General features: G+C 43.8%; 1 protein-coding gene across 1 annotated transcript in view; it reads right to left on the minus strand.

The window, feature by feature from the left end:
* The window catches only part of ANKFN1 (ankyrin repeat and fibronectin type III domain containing 1), a 577,395-nt gene that overhangs the window by 465,091 nt on the left and 90,874 nt on the right, over positions 1–21,430 (minus strand). The window contains exon 3 of the mRNA XM_054689196.1: positions 2,167–2,408. Coding sequence (XP_054545171.1) covers positions 2,167–2,408 — 242 coding nt within the window. The remainder of the gene's footprint in view (positions 1–2,166; positions 2,409–21,430) is intronic.

Genomic DNA, 21,430 nt, shown 5'->3' on the forward strand with positions numbered 1-21,430 from the left:
TCCTGGAGGCTCCTGTGTACTCAGGAGAGAGCACTGTCTACCAAGCTGTTATGTATAAGCCTTTGCGTCTCAGGTTTATTTGTGCAGCAAAAGCACTGAATTATTTTCTTTCTTCAGTCCCTTGTGGTTCTAACATCCTCAGACCCATGATTTTGCTCAGCCTTTTCTCCCCAAACTCCTGAGTGCCTTTTCCTAAAAGAACACATCTAAAAACCGTGTCTAGGCCTCCTTGGTGGCACAAGGGGTTAAGTCTCAGCACTATCAAGCTATTGCTAGCCACTGCGTTGTGAGCTCAATCCCCAGTCAGGGAGCTAACCCACGCAGCAGACTTCTCCTGTCTTTCCAACCGCTCCCTCGGCAGTGTATTTGTAGGGTAAAGAAAATGTCAGGCTTTTCTGCCCTCCCGCCATCAGGATAGATGATGGATCCTCATGGTCCTGAATGCATGCCTGATGGCGGGCACCTGGAATAGGGTGTGGGCATAGGTAGATGGGATTCACCTGGGTTGAGACTGTGCTTTTTTAAGGGCAGCGTCACGGGGATACCAGCAGAAGCCAAGAAGCCAAGCAGAAGCCGAGAGAAAGCTGGAGAGCCCTCAGAGTGAAGACCTGCTGGGGGCTGGGAGGCCTGCCAGCCTCCCGGCCCCCCAGCCTGCCATATGCCTGGTCAACCCCAATAAAAGACCTGCAAAAGCCACTGAGGACTCTGACTCCTCCTTTACCCGGTCTGCATGGGATCAGAAAACCTGCACTGTGTCCATTCCTGCCACTACAGTATTTCAGTAGATCTGCCTGTTCTGCTCCCCACTCTGTCTCTAGTGAATCCTCTCACCCCCACACCTCTGGCCTATACCCCAGTTCTTGTATGTATAAAGAAAAATAAATCTTTAAAAAATATATAGATGAATAATGACAGTGTGCTCTGTGCCAGGCAGTGTCCTAAATTTTGGGAATTACAGAGGATTGAGACACAGTCCTTGCCCTCAAGGATCTCATGTCCACATCTGAGGAGAATTTAAAGGCCTAACTTCACTAGCCTAATGACAGGACTATTGCAGTGTGCAATACAAGCAGAGAAGGGGAGGGCACCCCAATCTCACTGGGTATTGCTGATAGGATGGCAAAATGTCTGATTCCTTTTGTCACTGAGCTCACACTGTTGGCTACTGGATGGGGGAGAGGGAACTGCAGGGAGAGCTGGTTTTTCAAGGGAAAAAAAAAAAAAAAACAACTCCAGGTTTTTCTAGGAAAAAGGCCCCTACAGGTGTGGGTATCCTCAGAGCAGACCAATCACCTGCTACACCAGAATCACCTGGGGCCCCACAATCCAAGGATTCAAAATGACTAGAAGAACATGTCCTTACAAAGGAGTGAGAGGCAGAGGGGGGTGTGCAGAGGCATCAGGAACACTTATCTCCATCAACCTCTCAACTGAAGGCTAGATGCAAAGAGGGGGCCAGAGTTTGTAGTTTTTAACAAATAAAGATTTCTCTCCTCTTTACCCTCTCAAAAGCAAAAGAATTTTCCATTATGAATTTTAATCGCATGAATGTTTGAAATATGAAGTGTGTGGAAGTAATCAACATAAGATAGAGACCTCTATATACAGCTAAAGTCATTAAATTTGAAACATGTAGGTACTGCCAGATATCTTAGGACATTTAATCGGTTTCTGTGTATTCTGAAAACCCAAGAGGCTGTGTATCAGTCAAATTCAGTGGAGACAAGAAAATCGTTCTTGTCATTTTAATTAGCAAGGGATTTGATACAGGGAGTTGGGAGCTGACAAAATTATGGGAATGTTTGCAAAGCAAGCTCCATGCTGAGACCGCAGGAATAACTAGCAAAGTCACAGCAGAGAGCTGGCTTGCGAAGGGAAATCAGCCTGATCTGGAAGCAGGGCGAGTAGGACCAGACCAAGCAAGTTAAAGGAATGTCTCCCTGTCACAGAGCTCACATCCTGACTCATGTCGTAGGCAATGTGTCTTGGAGTCTAAGTCCCATGTGCTACTCTACTGCAAAGGAGTTTGGAAATGCAGTGTTTAGGGATTACACTAGAAGGTGGTCCGAACAGATGTTGATGAGGTAACCTACCTCACAGGCAGACCCAGTACACAGCATTTCCTGGCGTCATCCGAGACCACAGAATCACTTTCTGAAGAAATACCTTGAGAGGGAGCATTCCAGGAAACATGCTTTTAGAAATGCTGATTCAGTTCTGCTTCTCATTGATGATGCCCAGCGAGGTTGGCTGCATGGCTGATACCCCCAATGAATTAGCAACGGAGCAGGGAGGGGGCCAGGTCTCACCATTCCTGGTCCTCTAGCCTTGCTGCTTACACCTCTCTTGACAGCCCTGCTCTTCATCCCTGAGGTTTCTGCCGAAATGGATGGATGGGAAAATGGCCCCTGGGGAACAAAAACAAAGAAACAGCTCTTTAGGAAGCTTGAACTGAACTCCTGAATTATGCAACAATGGCGCAAGCTAATAAGCTCTCCTGAACCTCCAATTAAGTAGAAGGATAATTAGACCCTGGAGTTAGGAGAGGGCTGAGGCTGGGAGTATTACAGGAGCTGTCAGTAACTGAGTTGCTTTTTAAATTGGGCATTTCGTCCTTGCTCCTTCTTGGGGAGGAGAAGGAGGAGAAGAAAGCCATTTCGTCTGTACTCTTTGGACAGCCTACAACCCACTCAATGAACCCTTCCCCTGATTTGGATGAAGGGATGGACCCTGCTGCCCTGCCCTACACATCTGAATGGGAGAGAAGACACAGCTGACAAGGTTTTCGGTCAAGAGTCCGGCTGCCTTTGCACCATCAATTTTGACCTCAAGCTTGTGGTCACTCCTTTCCACAGCCTTGTTTTCCTCCTGCAGAACAGTTTTAGTGCTGAGTGGGCTCACATCCTCCTAGCCATGTGTCCCAGAAACCTTCCTTCATTACAGAGACCGCTTTCCCCCAATTATTGATATTCTTGGTCTTTCACTGCTTGGCACTTGCGAATGTGCTTTGCAAGGCTTCATTTGTTCTGATTTATTAATATCACATGTTATCCTACGGTGCACCGGGGTCCTACTGAGATGCCTCAGATTATTAAAAAAAAAAAAATAATAAAAGCAATTGTTTCAGCAGTGGAGAGAAAATCCTCCTTCAGATTCACAATAATGTTAATTTTTCCCATCGGGATTCGAAATTTCATCAACCAAGTTTCATTTTTAAGATGACAGGTGCAATTTCAGGTTGCAAGCTGCAAACGATCAATTCGCTGATCAGAGCTGGCGAACAAGCAAAGCTGGAAAAAAGTCACTGACTGAGCTAGAATATCAGACCCAAGTCAACATATGCTTAGCCCAGAAATGCAAATTGCATTGCAGGTGACAACCATGAGAGGTAAGGACAAAACAAAGAGGTAATAAGAGCAGCCATTGCTCAGCCTCAGCAGCAGAACTTTCTATTCTAAGGCATTTAACCCAACACCCACTGCACAGTGGAATCCCCTTCGAGCTTTTTTAAAAATATTTATTTTTAATTGAATGAAATAAATTGTTTTTACACCCTTGGAAATAGTTTGACAGCATAGGATTTCTCTCTTTAGGTGTGGTCACCGTTGTTCCCTTACCGCCTGTAAGATCCCTGTAAGGGCAGGACAGTCCACTGAGCAGGTTTTCTATGACTCCAGCAGACCGGGTAAAGGAGGAGTCAGAGTCCTGGAGCCCTCAGTGGCTTTTCAGGCTTTTATTGGGATTTACCAGGTACATGGCAGGCAGGGGTGCTGGGGGGCCGGGAGGCTGGCAGGCCTCCCAGCCCCCAGCAAGTCTTCACTCTGGGCTCTCCGGCCTTCTCTCACGTTCTCTCTGCTCTCCTCATGGCTCTGCTTCTCTCTCAGCTTCTCTGCTCCTGCTGGCATCCCCGTGACGCCGCCCGGTCTTAAAAGCCCGGTCTTAGCCCAGGTGAATCCCATCTACCTATGCCCACGCCCTACTCCAGGTGCCCGCCATCAGGCATGCATTCAGGACACAGGATTCTGTTATCCATCCTAATGGCGGGAGGGCAGAAAAACCTGATACTTTTACCTCACCCTACAGTCCCCTACAGTCTACTGTGCACTCCCCTGACCTTGAGCTTTGCAAACCCCAAAGCCCAGGCTGTACCTAGATTAACTAAATCAGGACCCCCTGAATTCGGGGTGGGACCTAGACATCAGTATTGTTAGAGTTTTCCCCGGGGGAGTCTCTTGTACTGGCAGGTTGCCAACCACAAATGACTGTTGGTATTGATACTAATAGCAGTTCAAATAATGTCAATTCTTACACTTAATTCAATATGTTACATCTTTTTGGTATTATTAAAACATAGACAGTAGGAGACATGCCTGAAACACTTTACCAGGATAAAACACTTCACAAAATAAAAAGCAATTTCACATCTCATTGAATCTTCCCATTTGCCCCATGGCTCATGGCTCTGTTTTGTAAATGAGAAAGCTGAAACTACCAAAAAAAAAAGGGGGGCGGGGAGTGTGTTGTCTGATATAGGAAAAACCAAAAAGTAGGAAAACAGAATGCCCGTCAACAGCGCTGCAAACCTTAGAAAATTCTTTCTCCAGCCTCGCAGAGGGGGTGTGTGTGCATGTGCGTGTGTGTGCATGTCTACAACTCCTATACTGAGCTGTCTGACTTACTAAGCAAAATGCAATAGTCTTTCCCACTTACTACCCTGCAAAGTTCCTATTCCCACCCCTTGACCATATCTTGGGCAAATCTCAGTGTATATCCACTCGAGTTTTGCAAAGTCTGGTTCAGTCTATACAATTTAGCCTGTCCATCCCACATTGAATTTAGTCCTCCATTTTTCATACCTTCCCTCTGGCAAGGCTTTTCTTGAAAGCAGCTCCAGGTTACTCAGTAGAGAATGGGGCTGTGGCCTGCTTCTTCACTCCTGGATCTCCCTCTGTCCTCATCTCCTCCACCTCCAACATGTTGGGGGCTGGGAGGAAGTATGGAGCGGAGGTGGCAGGAATTCCTTTTACTTGACTGGGGCAATTTGTGGTCCTATGGCTACAAAACAAAAGTAGCCAGGAGTTTTCACTGCTCCCTGGATGAGGCTTTTTGAAATTTGGCCTTGCATTTTGTCCTACTAAAGAGACAAAGTCTATTTCTCTACCTTCTGAATCAGAGTTAAGCTGTGACTTCTTTTGACAAGTACGGTGCAAATTGGTAAGAGTGTGCTGCAGTAAATTGGTTCAGCCCTTATGGAAAACAGAAGAGGCTTATCAAAATATTAAAAAGGGATCTACCCTATGGCCCAGTATTCTACTAATAGGTATCTACCCGAAGGATACAAAAACACTGATTTGAAGGGATATATGTACGCCTAGGTTCATTGCAGAACTATTTACATTAACTAAGTTATAGAGCAGCCTAAGTGCCCAAAAAAAAAGTAGAACAGAAAAATGTAATATACACATACATATATATGGAATACTACTCAGCTATGAAAAAGGATGAGCTTCTGCCATTTGCAACAACATGGATAGAACTGGAAGGGATGATATTAAGCTAAATAAGTCAGATGGAAAAAGACAAATACCAGATGCTCTTACTTAAATGTGGAGTATGCAGAAACAAAACAAAGGGTCAGTCAAAACCAAACCGATAATAAATTCTTTACATCTGACTGCAAACTGAGGCAACCAGAGGGGATGGGTCATCGGGTAGGAGAGGAGGGAATGGAACATGGTAGAGGATAGTTGGGACACTAGTTGTAGGCAGGAGGTGAAAGTACACATTTGTAGAGATTTAAACCTATTGCCCCCAGAGCAGATACAAAGATGTAAACCTATTATGCTTCAATAAACATAATTACAGATGGGAGGGGGTTTACTATGGTAGAGTATAGGCTCTAGACACTTTGCAGCTTCTGTCACTCTCTTAGAGTCTTGCTCAGCCACTAAAGACAACAAGCCTCAGCCTGCCTAATGATGAGAGACACGAGGTTCAGTCTTTCCAGCCAACACCAGATATAGGAATGGGGCCATCCTAGTTCAGCATTCAGATAACCCCCAGCCCACCCATGAGCTGACCACAGAAGTATGAGCAACACAGCTGAATTTGCCTAGCTGACATCAAGTGTGCATTCAAGGATATGTACCAAGATACTGAATTTGAGGCTGTCATATTACGCGGTACCAGTAATTCACACAGCTCTATGTGGAAGAGATCTACTGGTAACTCCAGCAAGACTTACTTAGGAGGTCACAGAACTGGCTCTGCTTCCAAATCAGAAGGCCCTGTGTTACAGGCAACATTGCTAGCATCAGGAGTTAGAGGTTTAGAAGGACCATACAGTGTTGACAATCCGTTAACCTGGGGTTTCTTGCTTAGTTGAGCTTAGAATGTTGAGCTGCTAATGAGCAACCCAAAATCCTCAGGGCCTTTTTCTGTTTCATAGCTCACTCCGGTAAAGGCTGGTGTGTGTTAGAGAAGAATCTCTGCTCCAGTAAGTCTTCAAGGTTAGATTCCACCTTCTTCCAAAACCGCAGTTATCCTGTGAATCCTCCACAGGATTCAAAACCCTCCATGCGGGGGAGAATGTGTGTGCAGGATCACATGGGTTTCCAAGGGCAGACTTGCCTTGTGTCATTCCATGGACCTGAACTTGGCCAAGCGTTCCCTGGCCACCCCATTGCAAAGGGAGGTTATTGTTAAGGTTTCTGCCCAAATTCCAAACCAACAGTAGTCCTATTTTATATCCTGTTCGCCAAAATCAGAGTTCTCTCCTTGATACCCTGACAGTGTTGTGCTAAGATCATTTGCTATCCTTGCCTTTTTAATCCTTCAGAGGAGCTTACCTTCACAAGATATTCATCTTTTGCAGAGGGGGGCATGGAATGGGAAATCAGCACCACAGTCTCTCTCTGTCTCTGGCAGAACTGTGGGCTTATTTAAGCATCTACAATCTGCCTGGCTTTTGCAAGAACATCTGTACTTCCTTGCCTTTGTGCACACGCCAGAGGAGGTGAGGTTGCACTTGAACTCAGCTCTTCCTTGCTCAGAGGGAGCTCCCTCCATGTCGCCACTCTCACCAGCCTCCTTAACACTGCACTTACCAGGACATGGCATATTCCCAGATTGAGACCAGACACACCGAAGACAAACTCTACCTCTGCCACTCTCAGTTGGCTGTGTGACCTCTGCCCAGTTGCCTAACCTTTCTGAACCTCAGTTTCCTCCGCTTTCACCTTAGGATTACTTTATCCTATGGGATTATAGCAAGAGCCACCTTAGCTGTAAAACACTTAGTATAAAGGTAATCATTCAGAGTTTTTCTCCCCAGAGGGGAAGAGGAACACACCTACAATTAACCAAAGCTATATTAATGATGCTTTTGTGAAGAGACAAGGCTTGTGTACAGATGCAGGGAGTACCACAGAACTTGGCCTCTGACAAAATGTGAACATGTTGTAGTGAAGGTGGGGTCATGTTTAAAAAGAAGTCCATTTTCATTTTTAAAATGAAAGATTTTTTAAAAAACCAAACCAGAAATGTTGTTGACACAAAAGCTTAGAATTAAATATGAGGACATGCATTTTTTTCCCACAGTTGTAAACAGTCTTTTCCTCATCGCCCCCTCCTGTGGTAATTCAGAAGCTGGCCCAGAGGTCACCACCTCTCCAGAGCCCGTGAGGCTGAGAGGTGAGGCCATGGTCTGAGGGGATGCTTCACCTCCCTGCCAGCCAGGTGTTAAATCGTCACTAGGTGGCAGTAACATCTAACACTGAAGTTGTAACATTCTAGGAACTCATCAAACCATTCATTTCACCTTTGTTTTTTCCTTTTGTTTCCTTTTTTCCTTCTACATCAAGCAAGTATTTATTCCACACAAAATAGAAGTATCCTTCAGGTTGACTCATCCTTATTTTCCTCTGATGGGGAGAAACGCATAACTTAGGCAAGAAGGGAAGGGCTGTGCCTCAAGCCACGGTCTTAGGCTTCTCCAAGGCTCTCAGAGCTTCAATTAAGAGACTTCAACCAGGAAAAGATACGTATCTGGTTCCCTCTGTACTTGACAAAGAGTCATGTAGTTGGATCAGTTACTCTTTTGATTAAACAAGGGGAAAAAACATTAAAACAATTTATGCACTTGGTGGGTACATAGTGCACTTTCCAAAGCTAAGAGCCATTTGGTTCTCTAAATAAGCTTCTTAACTTCACTTCCACTTTCTCTCCCAGATCCTTCCCTCCCAATTTCAAATTCATTTGTACAACCAACGTTGTTTTGTTTTGTTTTGTTTTTTCCCCAAGGAAACTTTGGAGTTGGGAAAAGAGAAATAAGTAGGAACACTGAACGGGACTGGTGAGAATACGGATTCTATGCCATGATCTGGATCCATCAAGGAATCTGGAACTATGGATCCCTGAATATTCGAAGAGGGAGTTTAATAGGGGCTTAAGTTAGTGCCAGAGAATTTCCAGGTCACCCCTGGCTCTGAAGCCTTCACTTTTTTTAGGATACTGGGGTGAATATGAACCCATATCTGTCTATATCTCTATGCTTAAGAACTCAGTGACCTAGAGAATGTGCAACAGCTGATAAATGCTGACACCAAAAACTACCCTCCCTACCATGAAGTAATTGCAGTTATCACTGCTTGAGACTTGGACCTCAAAAACACTGTGCCAGTGCCTTCAGTAATGTCAGGGGGGGCAAATGGGGCAGGATACATGTACACTGAGGTGAGAAAAGGGGCAGCTCTGGAGGTGCTGGAGGTCAGGCAAACCCAGTGTCCTTTGGGGCTCTATCTCCATTTTCAATTTGGAAATGGCTATACCCACAAGTTGCAGCCAGTAAATGGAGCCTAGAATTAGACTGGTAGACACTGACCAGCCCCACAGACCAGGTAAGCATCCTGTCCAAGGTCGGAAAACCCAATCAACTGGGTCTTTTGAATTAGGATCTCAAGAATCTGGGCTAATGAACTAGACAGTGAACTGGCTCAACTAAAGAAAGGGCATTAAGGTTTGGCTACTACTCAGTATACTGGGTGAATGGAGAGGAAAAAGATGGCAGAATGTAGGCAAGATGGCAAGCTCATCCAACCCCTCCATGAAGTCAGTGCTTCAAGAACATCTCAGTCTGAATTGGCAGCAAGCAATGTGGGAGATGCTCAGTCATCTAGGGTCACTGAATCTTGGACTTGGCACCTGGAATGGGACTAATGCTACTTATCATCTTCATCAGGAAGAGTCTGGGAGCCGAGTCTGCAGCTGGAGCGCATCAGCAGAACAGCTGGGGATTCGGAAAAGTGAAAGCGAGACTGGGGATAAAAGAGCATTGAAAAAGTTGTGTCTCTTCACATGTTCATAGCAGGTGATAATAGTCTGGACTGGAATCCACTAAAAATAGCATTTACTACCACAGTGAATTAATATATGACCTTGACAGGCAGAAACAGAAGGAAGACGAGACTGCTAGCCGTCCTCTGGACTTGAAGCAAAAACCCAAGCCTGACAGATAACTTGGCTCATAAGTTTCTAATTTCTACCTTTACTTTCAAATTTTGCCTCATCAGTAAATAAAAAAATATCTGATGGTGAGACAAGGAGAGATGGAAGGAGATATCCATGGAGGAAGCTTTAGTTTCATTTTAATGTCAGTACTTAATCTGTAATGTTTTTGGTCATTTGGGGGAAAATATCTTAAAAGATGAATTTAGTTGCTACTTAAAAATTTAACTTTGAGCATAAGACATGAGGTGAATGGAAAAGACAACATATACCACCTGGGGTGACAGTGGAGGCTAATATTAAAACATCAGCAAAATATCATAAATTTTTTATAGTATTAGGGTAAAAATTCTGGCAGGGACTGTAGCTACCTATAGTGGGGAAAAAGAAATTCTACCCCTCTTTGGCCAACTAAGCAACCGAGTTTTAAAAACTTTAGTCATTTAACATTCTCTCTCCCAAATGATGATGGTACTTTATCCATCACATGGTCAATTCCAGGAAGGTAGGGAATTTTGTCTGTTATATTTATTGTTGTCTTTCTAGTGCATAGACCATAGTGAATAGTCAGTAAATATTGTGAACAAGTAAATGAATTCAGGGCTTATGGGAGAAACCAGTCGGAGAACAGTACACCTGCTTGTCTACAGCCTTGACACCAACATCAGCCTTCCAGTGTGGACTCAGAAGTTCTTGTGTTCATTTCTGCCTTCCTCTTCCACTCAGTCCATCATGGAGGGTTTGCATTTACTGAAAAGGAGAGGCAAGCTCTCTGATTCAGAGCTTACTGTTGGCTCTGCTCTGACGCTAAAAAATCCAGTGGCATCAAAAAAAGATGAGGCCACAGAAATTCCTGAGCTACTTCAGAAAATACAGAATATGGAACTCAGGACTATCATCGAAGGACATGGTTCTTGGGTCACCAAGAGCAGAACGGAAATCCACGTGACTTCTGCTTCGGACTTGGACTCTGTTCCTTGTGTTGATACTCATCCTCTTCCTCAAAACCCCTGCTATAACTATGGACACAGTCAAACCCCACCTTGAAATGTCCTGGTTGGCACAGTGTGCCATCATGAGTCCCACTAAAGGGAGATGGTGCCTGCAGCTTCTTGGAGACTTGGATCTTTGCAGGTTGGTCATCACCTTTGTTCAAGAAGGGAGGGGCACAGTCAAGGCACCGATTTTGCCAGACTTGGTCAAACATCCTGAAATGTTTTCCAACATTTGGAATCTGACAAGAACCCAAGCACATTTGGCTATGGTCCCTCCTTCCCCCTTAATTGCTGAGCCCAAACAGAAAATGTAATCCATCTGCTTCAGAGTCATTTTCCCAAAACTCATCCAAATTTTCCTTGGTGAGAGCTATTTGACGTCTTTGTCTTCATGGGCCTAACACCTTCCTTCTTCTCACGTTTTATTTCTTGGAACTAGGAAGCTGACAAAGCCAAAAGTAACAGGACTCAGTATCAAACACAAGACATAATCTGTAAAATCAGGTGCTGGGGGTGGAGGCTGAAGAGGCTCACTCCCAGAGTCACAGCTGATGGGGGAATTGAGAGTTTCTAGAACAAATGTGTCCTTAGAAGGCTAAGAGAACACAGCTCATTGAGGAGAGATTTCTCTCCACTGCATATCCAGCAGCAGCTGGGAGCCACACCTCACCACAGCTCCATGGTGAGAAAAATGGAAGCAGAGATTTCATCAACCCTTGCTGTTTGGTGGTCCCATGAACCGTGGTCTTGGAACACAAGGAGGCTCACAACATCCACCCCAGACCTTTCAGCAGACTCTGAAATTCAAAATGAGGCAAAAATGGCACAAAGTCCTCACTTCTAACACAGTACTCAATAGTGCTGTGAATTTGGGTAAGTTCGTTAACGTCTCTGAACTAATCTTTTCCCACTGTAAATAAGAATAACAAAACCTTCCTGGCATATTTACTTTGAGACCTAGGCAAGTTTATTGAGTTTACCACAGTGGCTGGCATTTAGAAAGTAATCAATTAAGGGCAGCTATTTGCATTGCTATTTTTTTTTTTTTAAAGGGATGCCATGTTTTTTTTTTTAAGATTTATTTATTTATTTATACAAGCACTGGGTACAGTCAGAAGCGCGGGAGGGTGAGAGAATTCACCAGAGCCAGAGCGGGGAACAGAACAGGCAGAAGGACCGAAGCACACTGCTGAGGGGAGCAGCGGGCGGCAGGAGAGCTCTGCGCGCATGTGGGACCCTCCTCCGGAGTCCGGGGAGCAGCCGGGGATCGAACCGGCACTGCAGAGGCTGCGGGCAGCTTCGCAACCCAGCGCTCAACTGCTGCGCCACCGGGGGAGGCCCTGCATTGCTATTTTTTATAACAGCTTATTGTTATTTTTTATAACACGCCATATATTTCATTGAGGTGTCATTGAGGTGAGATTGTTTTATAACATGACAAAGGTTTCATCTGTATTTGATCCCCAACAAAAGTCTAGTTTCCATCCATCACCACGCAATGGACCCCCTTTATCCAATTTGATTTAAAATATATAGAGAGAAATAAAAAAATTATTTAAAAAAAATACAATCACATATGTTGAAAAAATATATAAAAATTAAAGTGTAGACTTCAATGACTTGTAATCTATTCACAGAGTCATGCAGCCATCACTACAATTCCTTTGATATTTATCACCCCTCAAAGAAACCCCCCACCATTTGCGGTCACCACCTATTTCCCCTAATCCCAGGCAACCACAGATATACTTTTTGTCTCTGGAGTTTGCTGTTTCTGGATCTTACATATGAATGAGATGATACAATACGTGGGCCATTGAACTGATTTATTTCACCTGACATATTATTTTCAAGTTGCATTCATGTTGTTTAAGTATCAGAGCTTTCTTTCTTTTTATTGCTGAATTAATATTCCATTGTAGGGTTATATCAGTTGTATTTCCTCAGTCATCAGTTAGCTCAATTTCAGAATTTGAGTTGTTCCGTTTTTTTGAATGTTATAAATAATTCTATCATGAACATTTCTATACAAGTTTGTGCATGGACCTGTGTTTTCATGTCTCCTAGATATACTCCTAGGAGTGGAATTTCTGGTTTATATGTAACTCTATGTTTAATCTTTTGGGAAACTGCCAGATGTCTTCTACAGTGTATGAGAACTCCAAACGGTCTATGTCTTCACCAACACTATCTTTTTCATGACAGCTACCCCAGTGGCTGTGATGTGGTCTCTCATTGTAGCTTTGATTTGTGTTTCCCTGGTGGCTAGTGATGCTGAGTATCTTTCGTGTAATAATTGTCCAATTGTGTATCTTCTTTGGATAAATATTCAGATCTGCTTCTAGTGTTTTTTTTTTTCCCCTACCCTCCTGCTTCTAGTTTTCAACTGGAGTTTTGACTTTTCAATTACTGAGTTGTAGGGCTTTTATATAGTTTAAATACAAACCCCTATTCAGGTATATGGTTTGCAAACATTTTCTCCCATTCTGTCTTCTCGTTCCACTTTCTTGATGGTAGCCTTTGAAGCAGAAAAGTTTTCAGTTTTGATGATACACAATTTATCTATTTCTTTGTTGTTGCTTGTGTCAGATCTTAGAAATTACTGGTGCCCGTCTAAAAAAATCACTGCTAAATCCAATGTCCTAAAGAGTTTTTCCTATTTTCTTCTAGGAGTTCTGTGGTTTTAGCTCTTACATTTACTTCTTCGGTTCATTCTGAGTTACTTTCTGCATATGGTGTCAGAACCTCACTCTTTTGCATGCGGATATCGAGTTGTCCCAGCACCACTTCTTGGAAAGATTATTTTTTCCCCACTGACATTTTTAGCACCTGCTATAGAAAACTAATTGATAAAAAATGAGGTTTATTTCTGACTCTGAATTCCAATCCAAAGATAGCTATGTTCACCCACCCGCCAGTGTCATGCTATTTTTTTCAAATCAGAAACTGAAACTTCTAACTTTTTTCTTCTTTTTCAGGATTGTTTTTCTATATACAAGATCATGTCATCTGTAATGAGATAAAGGCCTTTGCCTTGTTTCCAGCTCAAGGGGTTGTTCGCTGTGGCATTCACGGGTGCCCTTTATCAGGTTGAGGAAGTTCCCTTGTACTAGTTTATTAAGTGTTTTCATCATGAAAGGGTGTTTTTGTTATAAAAATGCAGCTGTTTTCTTTTTTCCTTTTTTCCTCTCTTCTTTCCCATTTTTGATTTCTTTCCAGAGCCTGGTAGGACATTAGGACGACATCAGGAAAGAGGAAGCCACGGGCTGCTGTGGCCCATTCCCTGAAGTGCCCTCTGAGCAAGCATCTGCCACCTCCTCCCTCCTGGCTGCACTCCTGACCCACTGGTGCCCTTGTTGTTCTGGCACAAGCTACATCCCTCCCGCTTTGATCTGCTTCGCTGGCCTACTGTCCCCTTGTTCTGGGGTCCCTGGGCTTCCTGTCACTCTTCTTCAGGGTTCAGATCCCTTTTCTACCTCTTTCCAGGTGTTCTAGACTGCTTTGGCAGCTACTGGTGTTTGGAAAGCTAAAGGCTGTTTTCCAGGCAGTGGAGTTTCCTTTTCACTCCTGCACCCAAATATTTCATGAGACTTTTGAATGCCAGGCCTTGTGTTTGTTTAATCCTGATAATGCTCACAATAACTCCACGAGATTGTTCATAGTTTGGGACCCTTGGACCAAAGAGAAAATGGAGGCCCCATATGGCTAATATGCCTAAGGTTACATGCATAATAAGTGGCAGAGGCAGAATTTAATTATAGATCTATCTATATAAATTCATCATAATTGCTAAGATAGAACTCAGTGTACCAGTTGCCATTGTTGGAAAAGCAGAGTAGAAAAGTGGTATGCCCCATTTCAAATACAAGTCTTCTATTGATCTGGCCTTTGCCAATATGTCAAGCCCCAATTTCTAAAACCACAGGTCCACCCACCCCACACATGCCAAACCATGTCTTGTTACCTTTACATATATTAGTATCTCTGCCTCAAAAACACTGCCTCTTCTACTCAGTTCTTAATGCCTGACCAGCTCTTATGCCTACTTCAAAACCCAATATAAGAATCACTTCCCTGATGAAGTCTTCCTGACCCACCCCAAGCTGTGCTTCCTCACATTCTCTACATACCGGTGTCATAGTGCTCACCTCAGTTATGTCATCCTCTCTCTCACCCCACCCCCAACCAATCATGAGCACCTTCAAGGTAAGGTTCTCTGTAATCCCTGGACCTAGGAGAGTCCCTGGCTGCAAGTCTCTTGAATGACTAATGGAAACTTTAGAGTGAGATCCTCTAGATATACCCTTTCTGGTAAAAGATTTAAACCATATTTCTAACCAAAAAAATTAAAACTGGGACAATTGCCCATTCCCTTTTGTTCTGGAGACTTTGACTCTTAAACCAAGGGGCTCAAACCTATGAAATTTGAACTTAAAGCTGTAAAACCACCTTCTGCTCTGCAGCTTGCCCTCGCCAGGTCATCATAAGACAGACCTCAGGAAAGGTCTGATTCAAAGGAGAAAGCCCAGGGTCTCATTGCAAGCACAAGGCAAGGGCGTCCTAATGTTCTTAGATGCTTCTGAGCATTCAAGGACCCACTGAGTGCCAGGGCCTAACTTTAGGCAAAAAGCACAGACTATGCATTTCTTTAACTATTGAGCAAAATGATGATTTCACTTCTGACTCCGTAACAACTGGGTGAACAGCATAAGGATGCAAAAAGTGGTGCTTTCTGGGTACTTTGTAGCAATCCTCACAGAAAAACTATAACATAGCCATCATTTGCTGTCTGCTCCAAATCAAGGCTGTGAGGTCAGACCCAGGATGACAATGCCTAGCAGCCCCCAAAAGGCTCTTGGCATCAATCCTTGCCAATTTCCCTCCAAGCCCTGACACATCTTGGACTGAAGGCACACGTGTTATTTTCATTTAAGCATGAATGCTGAACCACTGGGTATTTTTTTTTCTGGACTTTCTTTTAATTCCATCTACAAAATGTGGTTTTAAGAAATATTACTCCTGGTCATTTATCTAACAGACCATACTGTGATCTGTAAGCTCTATCCTTCTTGCAGCTTTCACATTCTATTAAAATGGGATCTTTTACCAGGAAATATACTCAGACGGGGGAGTTCATTTGAGGTTGAAACTGTAAAGTGGCCAATTATCTCTCAGCCATTGGTTGCATATGATCTTTACCCCAAGCTTTGGAAATAAAGACAACATTTAGCAAACGTTCTGCTCCAAAGCTAATGTTTTGGAAAGAATAACAGCATGTTGGGAATAAATTACATGGTCTTTAGTGCATTTTAGTATTATTGCCTGTTAACACGCGGTGTGGTATGCCAACTCTCAAGAGAACACCCGTGTTCTAAGGAATCAATTTCTGAATTGAATTTATGGTGTCCGTTGAATCGTTGATCAGTCTAGGGGGACGGGGACTGTGTCTGTGGGAGCTGAGTGGGAAGCTGTGAATCACAGATTGTCCTTCCATTCTGATAAGATCCAGACCACTGGCACACTCTGTGAAATGTCACTAGGCTTTCCATCCAAGACTATCCAGTTTCCCACTGACAGCCCTGTGATCCTAAGACCAGGTCATCCAATATAGCTAATACAAGTAATAATTTGAACTTCACCTGAAGACCTTCTAGGTGAGAGGTCTTTTGCTAAACACCATAGCAAATAGAGAGTGCTTTAAAAGACCATTGATTCCATTTCTACAAAAAGCCCATAGTAGACAAATCCATAGAGACAGAGTGTAGATTCATGGTTTCCAAAACTGGGTGCTCATGGGGACTGGGAAGTGCAGGCTTAAAAACCTCTGGGGTTTTGAGGGGATAACGAAAGTGAATGATTGTGATGCAGGTTGCACAACTCTGTGGGTACAGCCCTAGAACCCCACACTTACATGGGCAAATCATATAGTGCATGAATAATAACTCAATAGAGATTTTTTTTTTAAAGCAACACTACCATTACCAAGAGAAGAAAGATCTTAACAACGAATTTCAAGTGGAAAACACTAAGGACTAATGACAGGCAGCATGGCATGTGAAGGGAAATCCAAAACTCTTGAAGTCCCAGCTTTATGGGGTTTCTGGTCCCCTAGAACTGACACAGTCTCTGTTGGGGCATGTGTGGGGTCAGAGGGTGGGAGGCAGGGACTCTGCTTACAGGAGCAGGAAGAGAGCTTTTAATGACTGAACAGGAATGAGGAAAGGGCATGACAGAACGCCAGACTTGGGCCTCTTAGCTGGGTCCCAAAGAAAGAAATCTGATTGCAAGCAAGAGTGTTTATTAAGAAAGGAAGGCAGGAAAGGGGCTTCTCCTGCAGGTGAGGAGCAGCTCCACTACAGCTCCCTCTCTATTCTAAGGACTGCTCACCAGAAGATAGCACCGTCCACACCCCCACCCAGCCTCCAGCAGCTCCTGGGACAAAGGGCTCGGGGATCAGAACTGCCCACCAAATAAATCAGGAACTAGCCCTGCAACAACTTGTAAGCTAACCTATTGCTCCGAGCGCAAGCAACACACACCTATTTCTCAGGTCATGCAGACTGCCAGGGAAATACTTTAGGCAGAAGGAGAACTGATTTTCTAGCTTAAGTGATTTATCTTTTATTGGCATGGGTTAGTTTAATTAAAAAGATCCTTCCTCACCTTCCCCTTCACTGCACACCCTCTCTGCCACCATTTTTCTTCATTCCCCTAATTTCCAATATTCAGACAAAAGTAAAATTATCAGAATTATTTCATGTAAATGATTCCAAATAATTTCAAGTGTGATCATCTTTTTAAACTTGTAAACTCATTTCAATATTTTAAATGATACAATATTTGGTTAGGTCCTGTTAACCAGAAACAAAGTACTGCATAGAAACATTTAAAGTTCAGCAAGAAATTATTCCACAGCAGTCTGGAATGCTGAGTCCCAGGTTTGGTTTCCTTAGTGCCTCTGCTTCCCCACACTGATAATGAGGACCACCCCCTTCCTGTCCTCTCCTTAGTCTCCATCTTTCTCCTATTTGGAACAAAGGCTGAGCTGCAGCTTGAGTTAAAGAGATGAAGGATCAAGGGGCAGAGAGAACCATCTTTTCTCTCCTTGGAGGTGTCTACAGCAAGGGACACTTTTGCCTACTCTATACTGGACCACTCTGAAGTTTGTGGGTCAAACTTAGCTGCGCGATGTGGTATCACTTCTGCACCTTTTGTCCCTACTTTCCCTGGAGAACCAGGGAGAAAGAGCTCCCCTTTCCAGCACAGCCACCCTCCACCTTCCAGTGCATTGGCTTTGGGAAGCCGCCAAATTTCTGGTGTGGGACTTGAACCCTTGGCCTCCCAGGCCAAGGTAATGATGCTACCAGCTGAGTAACACAGACCTATTTCCTGAGTCAGTGACTAAACAGATCCAAAGGTATGTGAAGCATTTCTTTCCCCCCACCTCGCCCAGCCTTGGCATGGCTGTTGGCACAGACAGAGGTGCCCCCCCGGGAGTCGCTGCTGGGTCGCTGCCAAGTCTCGCAGTGCAGAGCTCTTTGTCAGCTCGTTAGTACATTTCTTCACCTTCGGTCTCCAAATTGAAAATAACTACAATTAAAGCTCATTGAGTGAACAGATTTGACCCTCCTTTCTTCCCCTTCACCCTTTTTTCCCTATCTAACAGCTGTTTTAGCTTTAGCGGGAACCATTGGCACATGACAGAGTAGACAAATTCTCAGTTCCCTCAATTTCCAGGACTTCACCCTCTCGAGTGAACAGAAAGAAGCTCACACTCTAGAATGTTTGTAAAAAATACCAGGTGCCAATGAAGACAGGAACAGGTCACACACCTGGGTCAGCCACATGTTGAATGATCTGATAAGAAATGGTTTTGAGAAGGTCAAGCAGAAAAACACTCCCACTCTGATGACAGTCACATAAAAATGGACCACATGTGAACAAAAACTAGCAAGGATCACAAAAGTCAAAAACAGAATGTGAATAATTTCTTCCCCAAACTTTTGCTAATGCTGTTATAATAGAGTTTAAATGATACTTTTTTTTTTTTTTTTGGTGAGGGAGACAGGAAAACAGTATAATGAGTAATGCACAGAACAGGCTGCATTGTTTTAGTGCTGCATGACAGCTGGATATGAAGTGAATCCCCAATTTGTCTTCCCTTTTCTTCCTCCCTTTCCCCCTCCCAGGGGGGACTGTTCTCAGGCTTCGCTCCAGCATTGGCTGTGGCTGCAGAGGCGAGATGACCCCACTGACCCCCACGGCTGCATGGCGAATGACTGATTTTCTTCCAGGAAGGTCTGACAAATTTTCCTGAGCAAAGGGTCCTTCTCTTATCTCACTGATGGCGTTGTAAATTCCCAAAGGCTTGGGAATTTCCTCTTCAAATTTCCTCCCCAGCTTACTCCCAATGAAATAAAACGAGACAGGCTTAACCGGCAAGGTAAGTGGCTAAGGTATCCTGACCTCAGGTCAGGTGAGACTGCATTTCAGTGACTCCATCATCTCTCTCAGAATCTGTTGCAGTTTTCCTAAGTCAGCCTTAGAACATGGCGGCGATCGTTGAGAACTGTGACTTCCGTTGAATGGGTTCCATGGCCATGGGCAGTCTTGCCTAGTGGCTCAGATACTTGTCTCCCACTTTCTCTTAGAGCTGACCCTGGAGATCCAGCCCAAGGGAAGAACCCACGCCAGAGCCCCCACATTGTGTGTTTACACATGTTAGATCCTGCTGTAGTGACAAAATACCTGGGGTCGAGGATTGATGCTCTCCTGATAACTTGGACAAATAGACACATCTCTGCTCTTCATTTTCCTTCTTTGTGAAGTGGGGTAAATCTTAGTGTCTATCTCCTAGTGTTGTGAGGATGAGATGAAATGCTTGCAATGTGTCCCCACAGTGCCCAGCACATAGCGAGGACTCAATCAATATTTAGTGATGTTGCTTATTATCATTAGCATCATGTGTGCTACAAGGCTCCTCTCGTCTTCACTTTACCCACCTCAGAGTGAGCTAGGAGCACCTTGATATAGCCGCAAAAGCAGGGAACCTGGAATCTGATCTTTCCAGCTGAATGATCTTTGACAAGTTACTTTACTTTGCATGTGAATCTACTTTGGCATCTGTAAGACATAAATAGTGACACCCCACAGAGCTGCTTCCAGGAAGACCCAATGTGTTAAGAAACAGGAAAATGTTTGACACATGCTAAGTCCTCGGTTAAATGATAGCTGAATCAGTAGCAAAGTTTGGGTCACTCACCCAGCCTGTCCCTTTTTAGCTTAGGTTTGCAACTACAGGAGATGGTGTTCCACTCTCTCCAATGATCTTCCCGCAAATAGCAGCAGGACAGGGAGCCAAAGCATTAGTGAGATTTTGGCACAGGCTGGCCCAGGAGTGTGACCACAAGACCACCATGCAGAATGTCAACCACCAAATGTGCAAGTTACGTGCTCCGAGGGGAGTATCGCTGCATTGTGGGATCACAGTGACCGCATCCCAGTTGGACTGGGGAAGCAAAATTGTCCAGCCAAAGAATTTATTATTTTTATTTTAAAATGTGAATCATCAGACACGCAACATTTCCAGCCAGGTGCTGTTTTCAGATTCCACGTAACATCTATTCCTTGGCAGCTTAGCAAGGCAACTATGCCTATGGAAATTGTTCTGTGTCCAGGATGATCTCAGGGGTCAACATTGTAATGGTTTAAGCAAGGTGACCTGGGGAATGAAACTCTAGGACTCAGTTTCCTTACAACCAGAATAGGATAGTAATAGGAAATACTGCATAGGATATTGCTGGGATTAAATAAGATGTGTGAAAATGCTTAGAAGAGACCATGGTCTATAGTAAGTCCTGAATGGGTATTTGCTATATTGATAATCATATTCTAGTACGTGCCCTGGGGACCTTCAACAGCCATTCATGTTCTCACCTGCTCTAAAGAGCTCATGTTCTTTTTGGAGAAAAGACTTTGTATCTAACAAGTGAAATGATGATCCAGAACTGTTGAGGATATAAACAACTGACAAGATCCCTATAGTCTGGGTGTCTGGGAATAATTCCATGCTGGAGAAAATATTAAAGCTAAACCTTGCAGGAAATGTAGAAATCAAGTAGATAAGAAAGGACATGACATGGAGGGTGAATAGCTTAGTAATAACTACGAAGCTTCCTTAAAGTCTTTAAAAAACTCTGGCAGGCTGGTTGCAATTCCATACACAAAAGAGATATCCATGGTTTTCAGATTCTCTTAACCCACCTGATTTCACCTGCTTCATGCCTCAATCCTGTTTCCATTTCCCTGACTTCTTCAATCACAAACCTTCATGGCATTCTTACTAGCTGCTGTTTCATCCTCATCTTGCCTCTGCAGGTCAGTGCACGGTTTGCACCTTAAGTTTTTTACTCCAGTTTCCCTTCTGATGATGGTTTCCTCCAGTAGACTCTCCAGGAAGCATCTTAGCATGTTGAGTCGGTCTCTGGAATCCCTTTTCCAAATACTACATTCACAGTGAGCCCCTACAATTCTCACAAGCAGGATGTGGGTAAGCTGTTGTTGGTCCTGTCATGTCTTGGGAATATGTCAAGTTTGGGGATAACAAGAACTTGTTAGAGTCACACTCAAGGAAGGAGATTCCTAGAAGCATAGATCATTCAGCAGGGACAGTCTCCCTGCTCCTGGGAAGCTCAGGGGTCTGGATCTTACAGATAGGTGTGATACTCCACTATTCCTAGTTTTTCCCAACGACTCTTGTGCAACTCTCATTAATTGGCTCAGTCTTCCCAGCACTTAATTACAATGATTTTGCTTTCTGTTTGAGTAATGCCATCGTTATGCCAAACAGCAGGTAAATGTCTAGGTGGTAACAACTTTATTGTTTTCGGTTTTGTTTCTATCACGTTTCTATGAAACTGAACTCTGTACTT

Source organism: Talpa occidentalis, unplaced genomic scaffold (assembly GCF_014898055.3).
Source record: "Talpa occidentalis isolate TD23 unplaced genomic scaffold, MPIMG_talOcc4v2.1 talOcc4.7, whole genome shotgun sequence".
Lineage (NCBI taxonomy): Eukaryota > Metazoa > Chordata > Mammalia > Eulipotyphla > Talpidae > Talpa > Talpa occidentalis.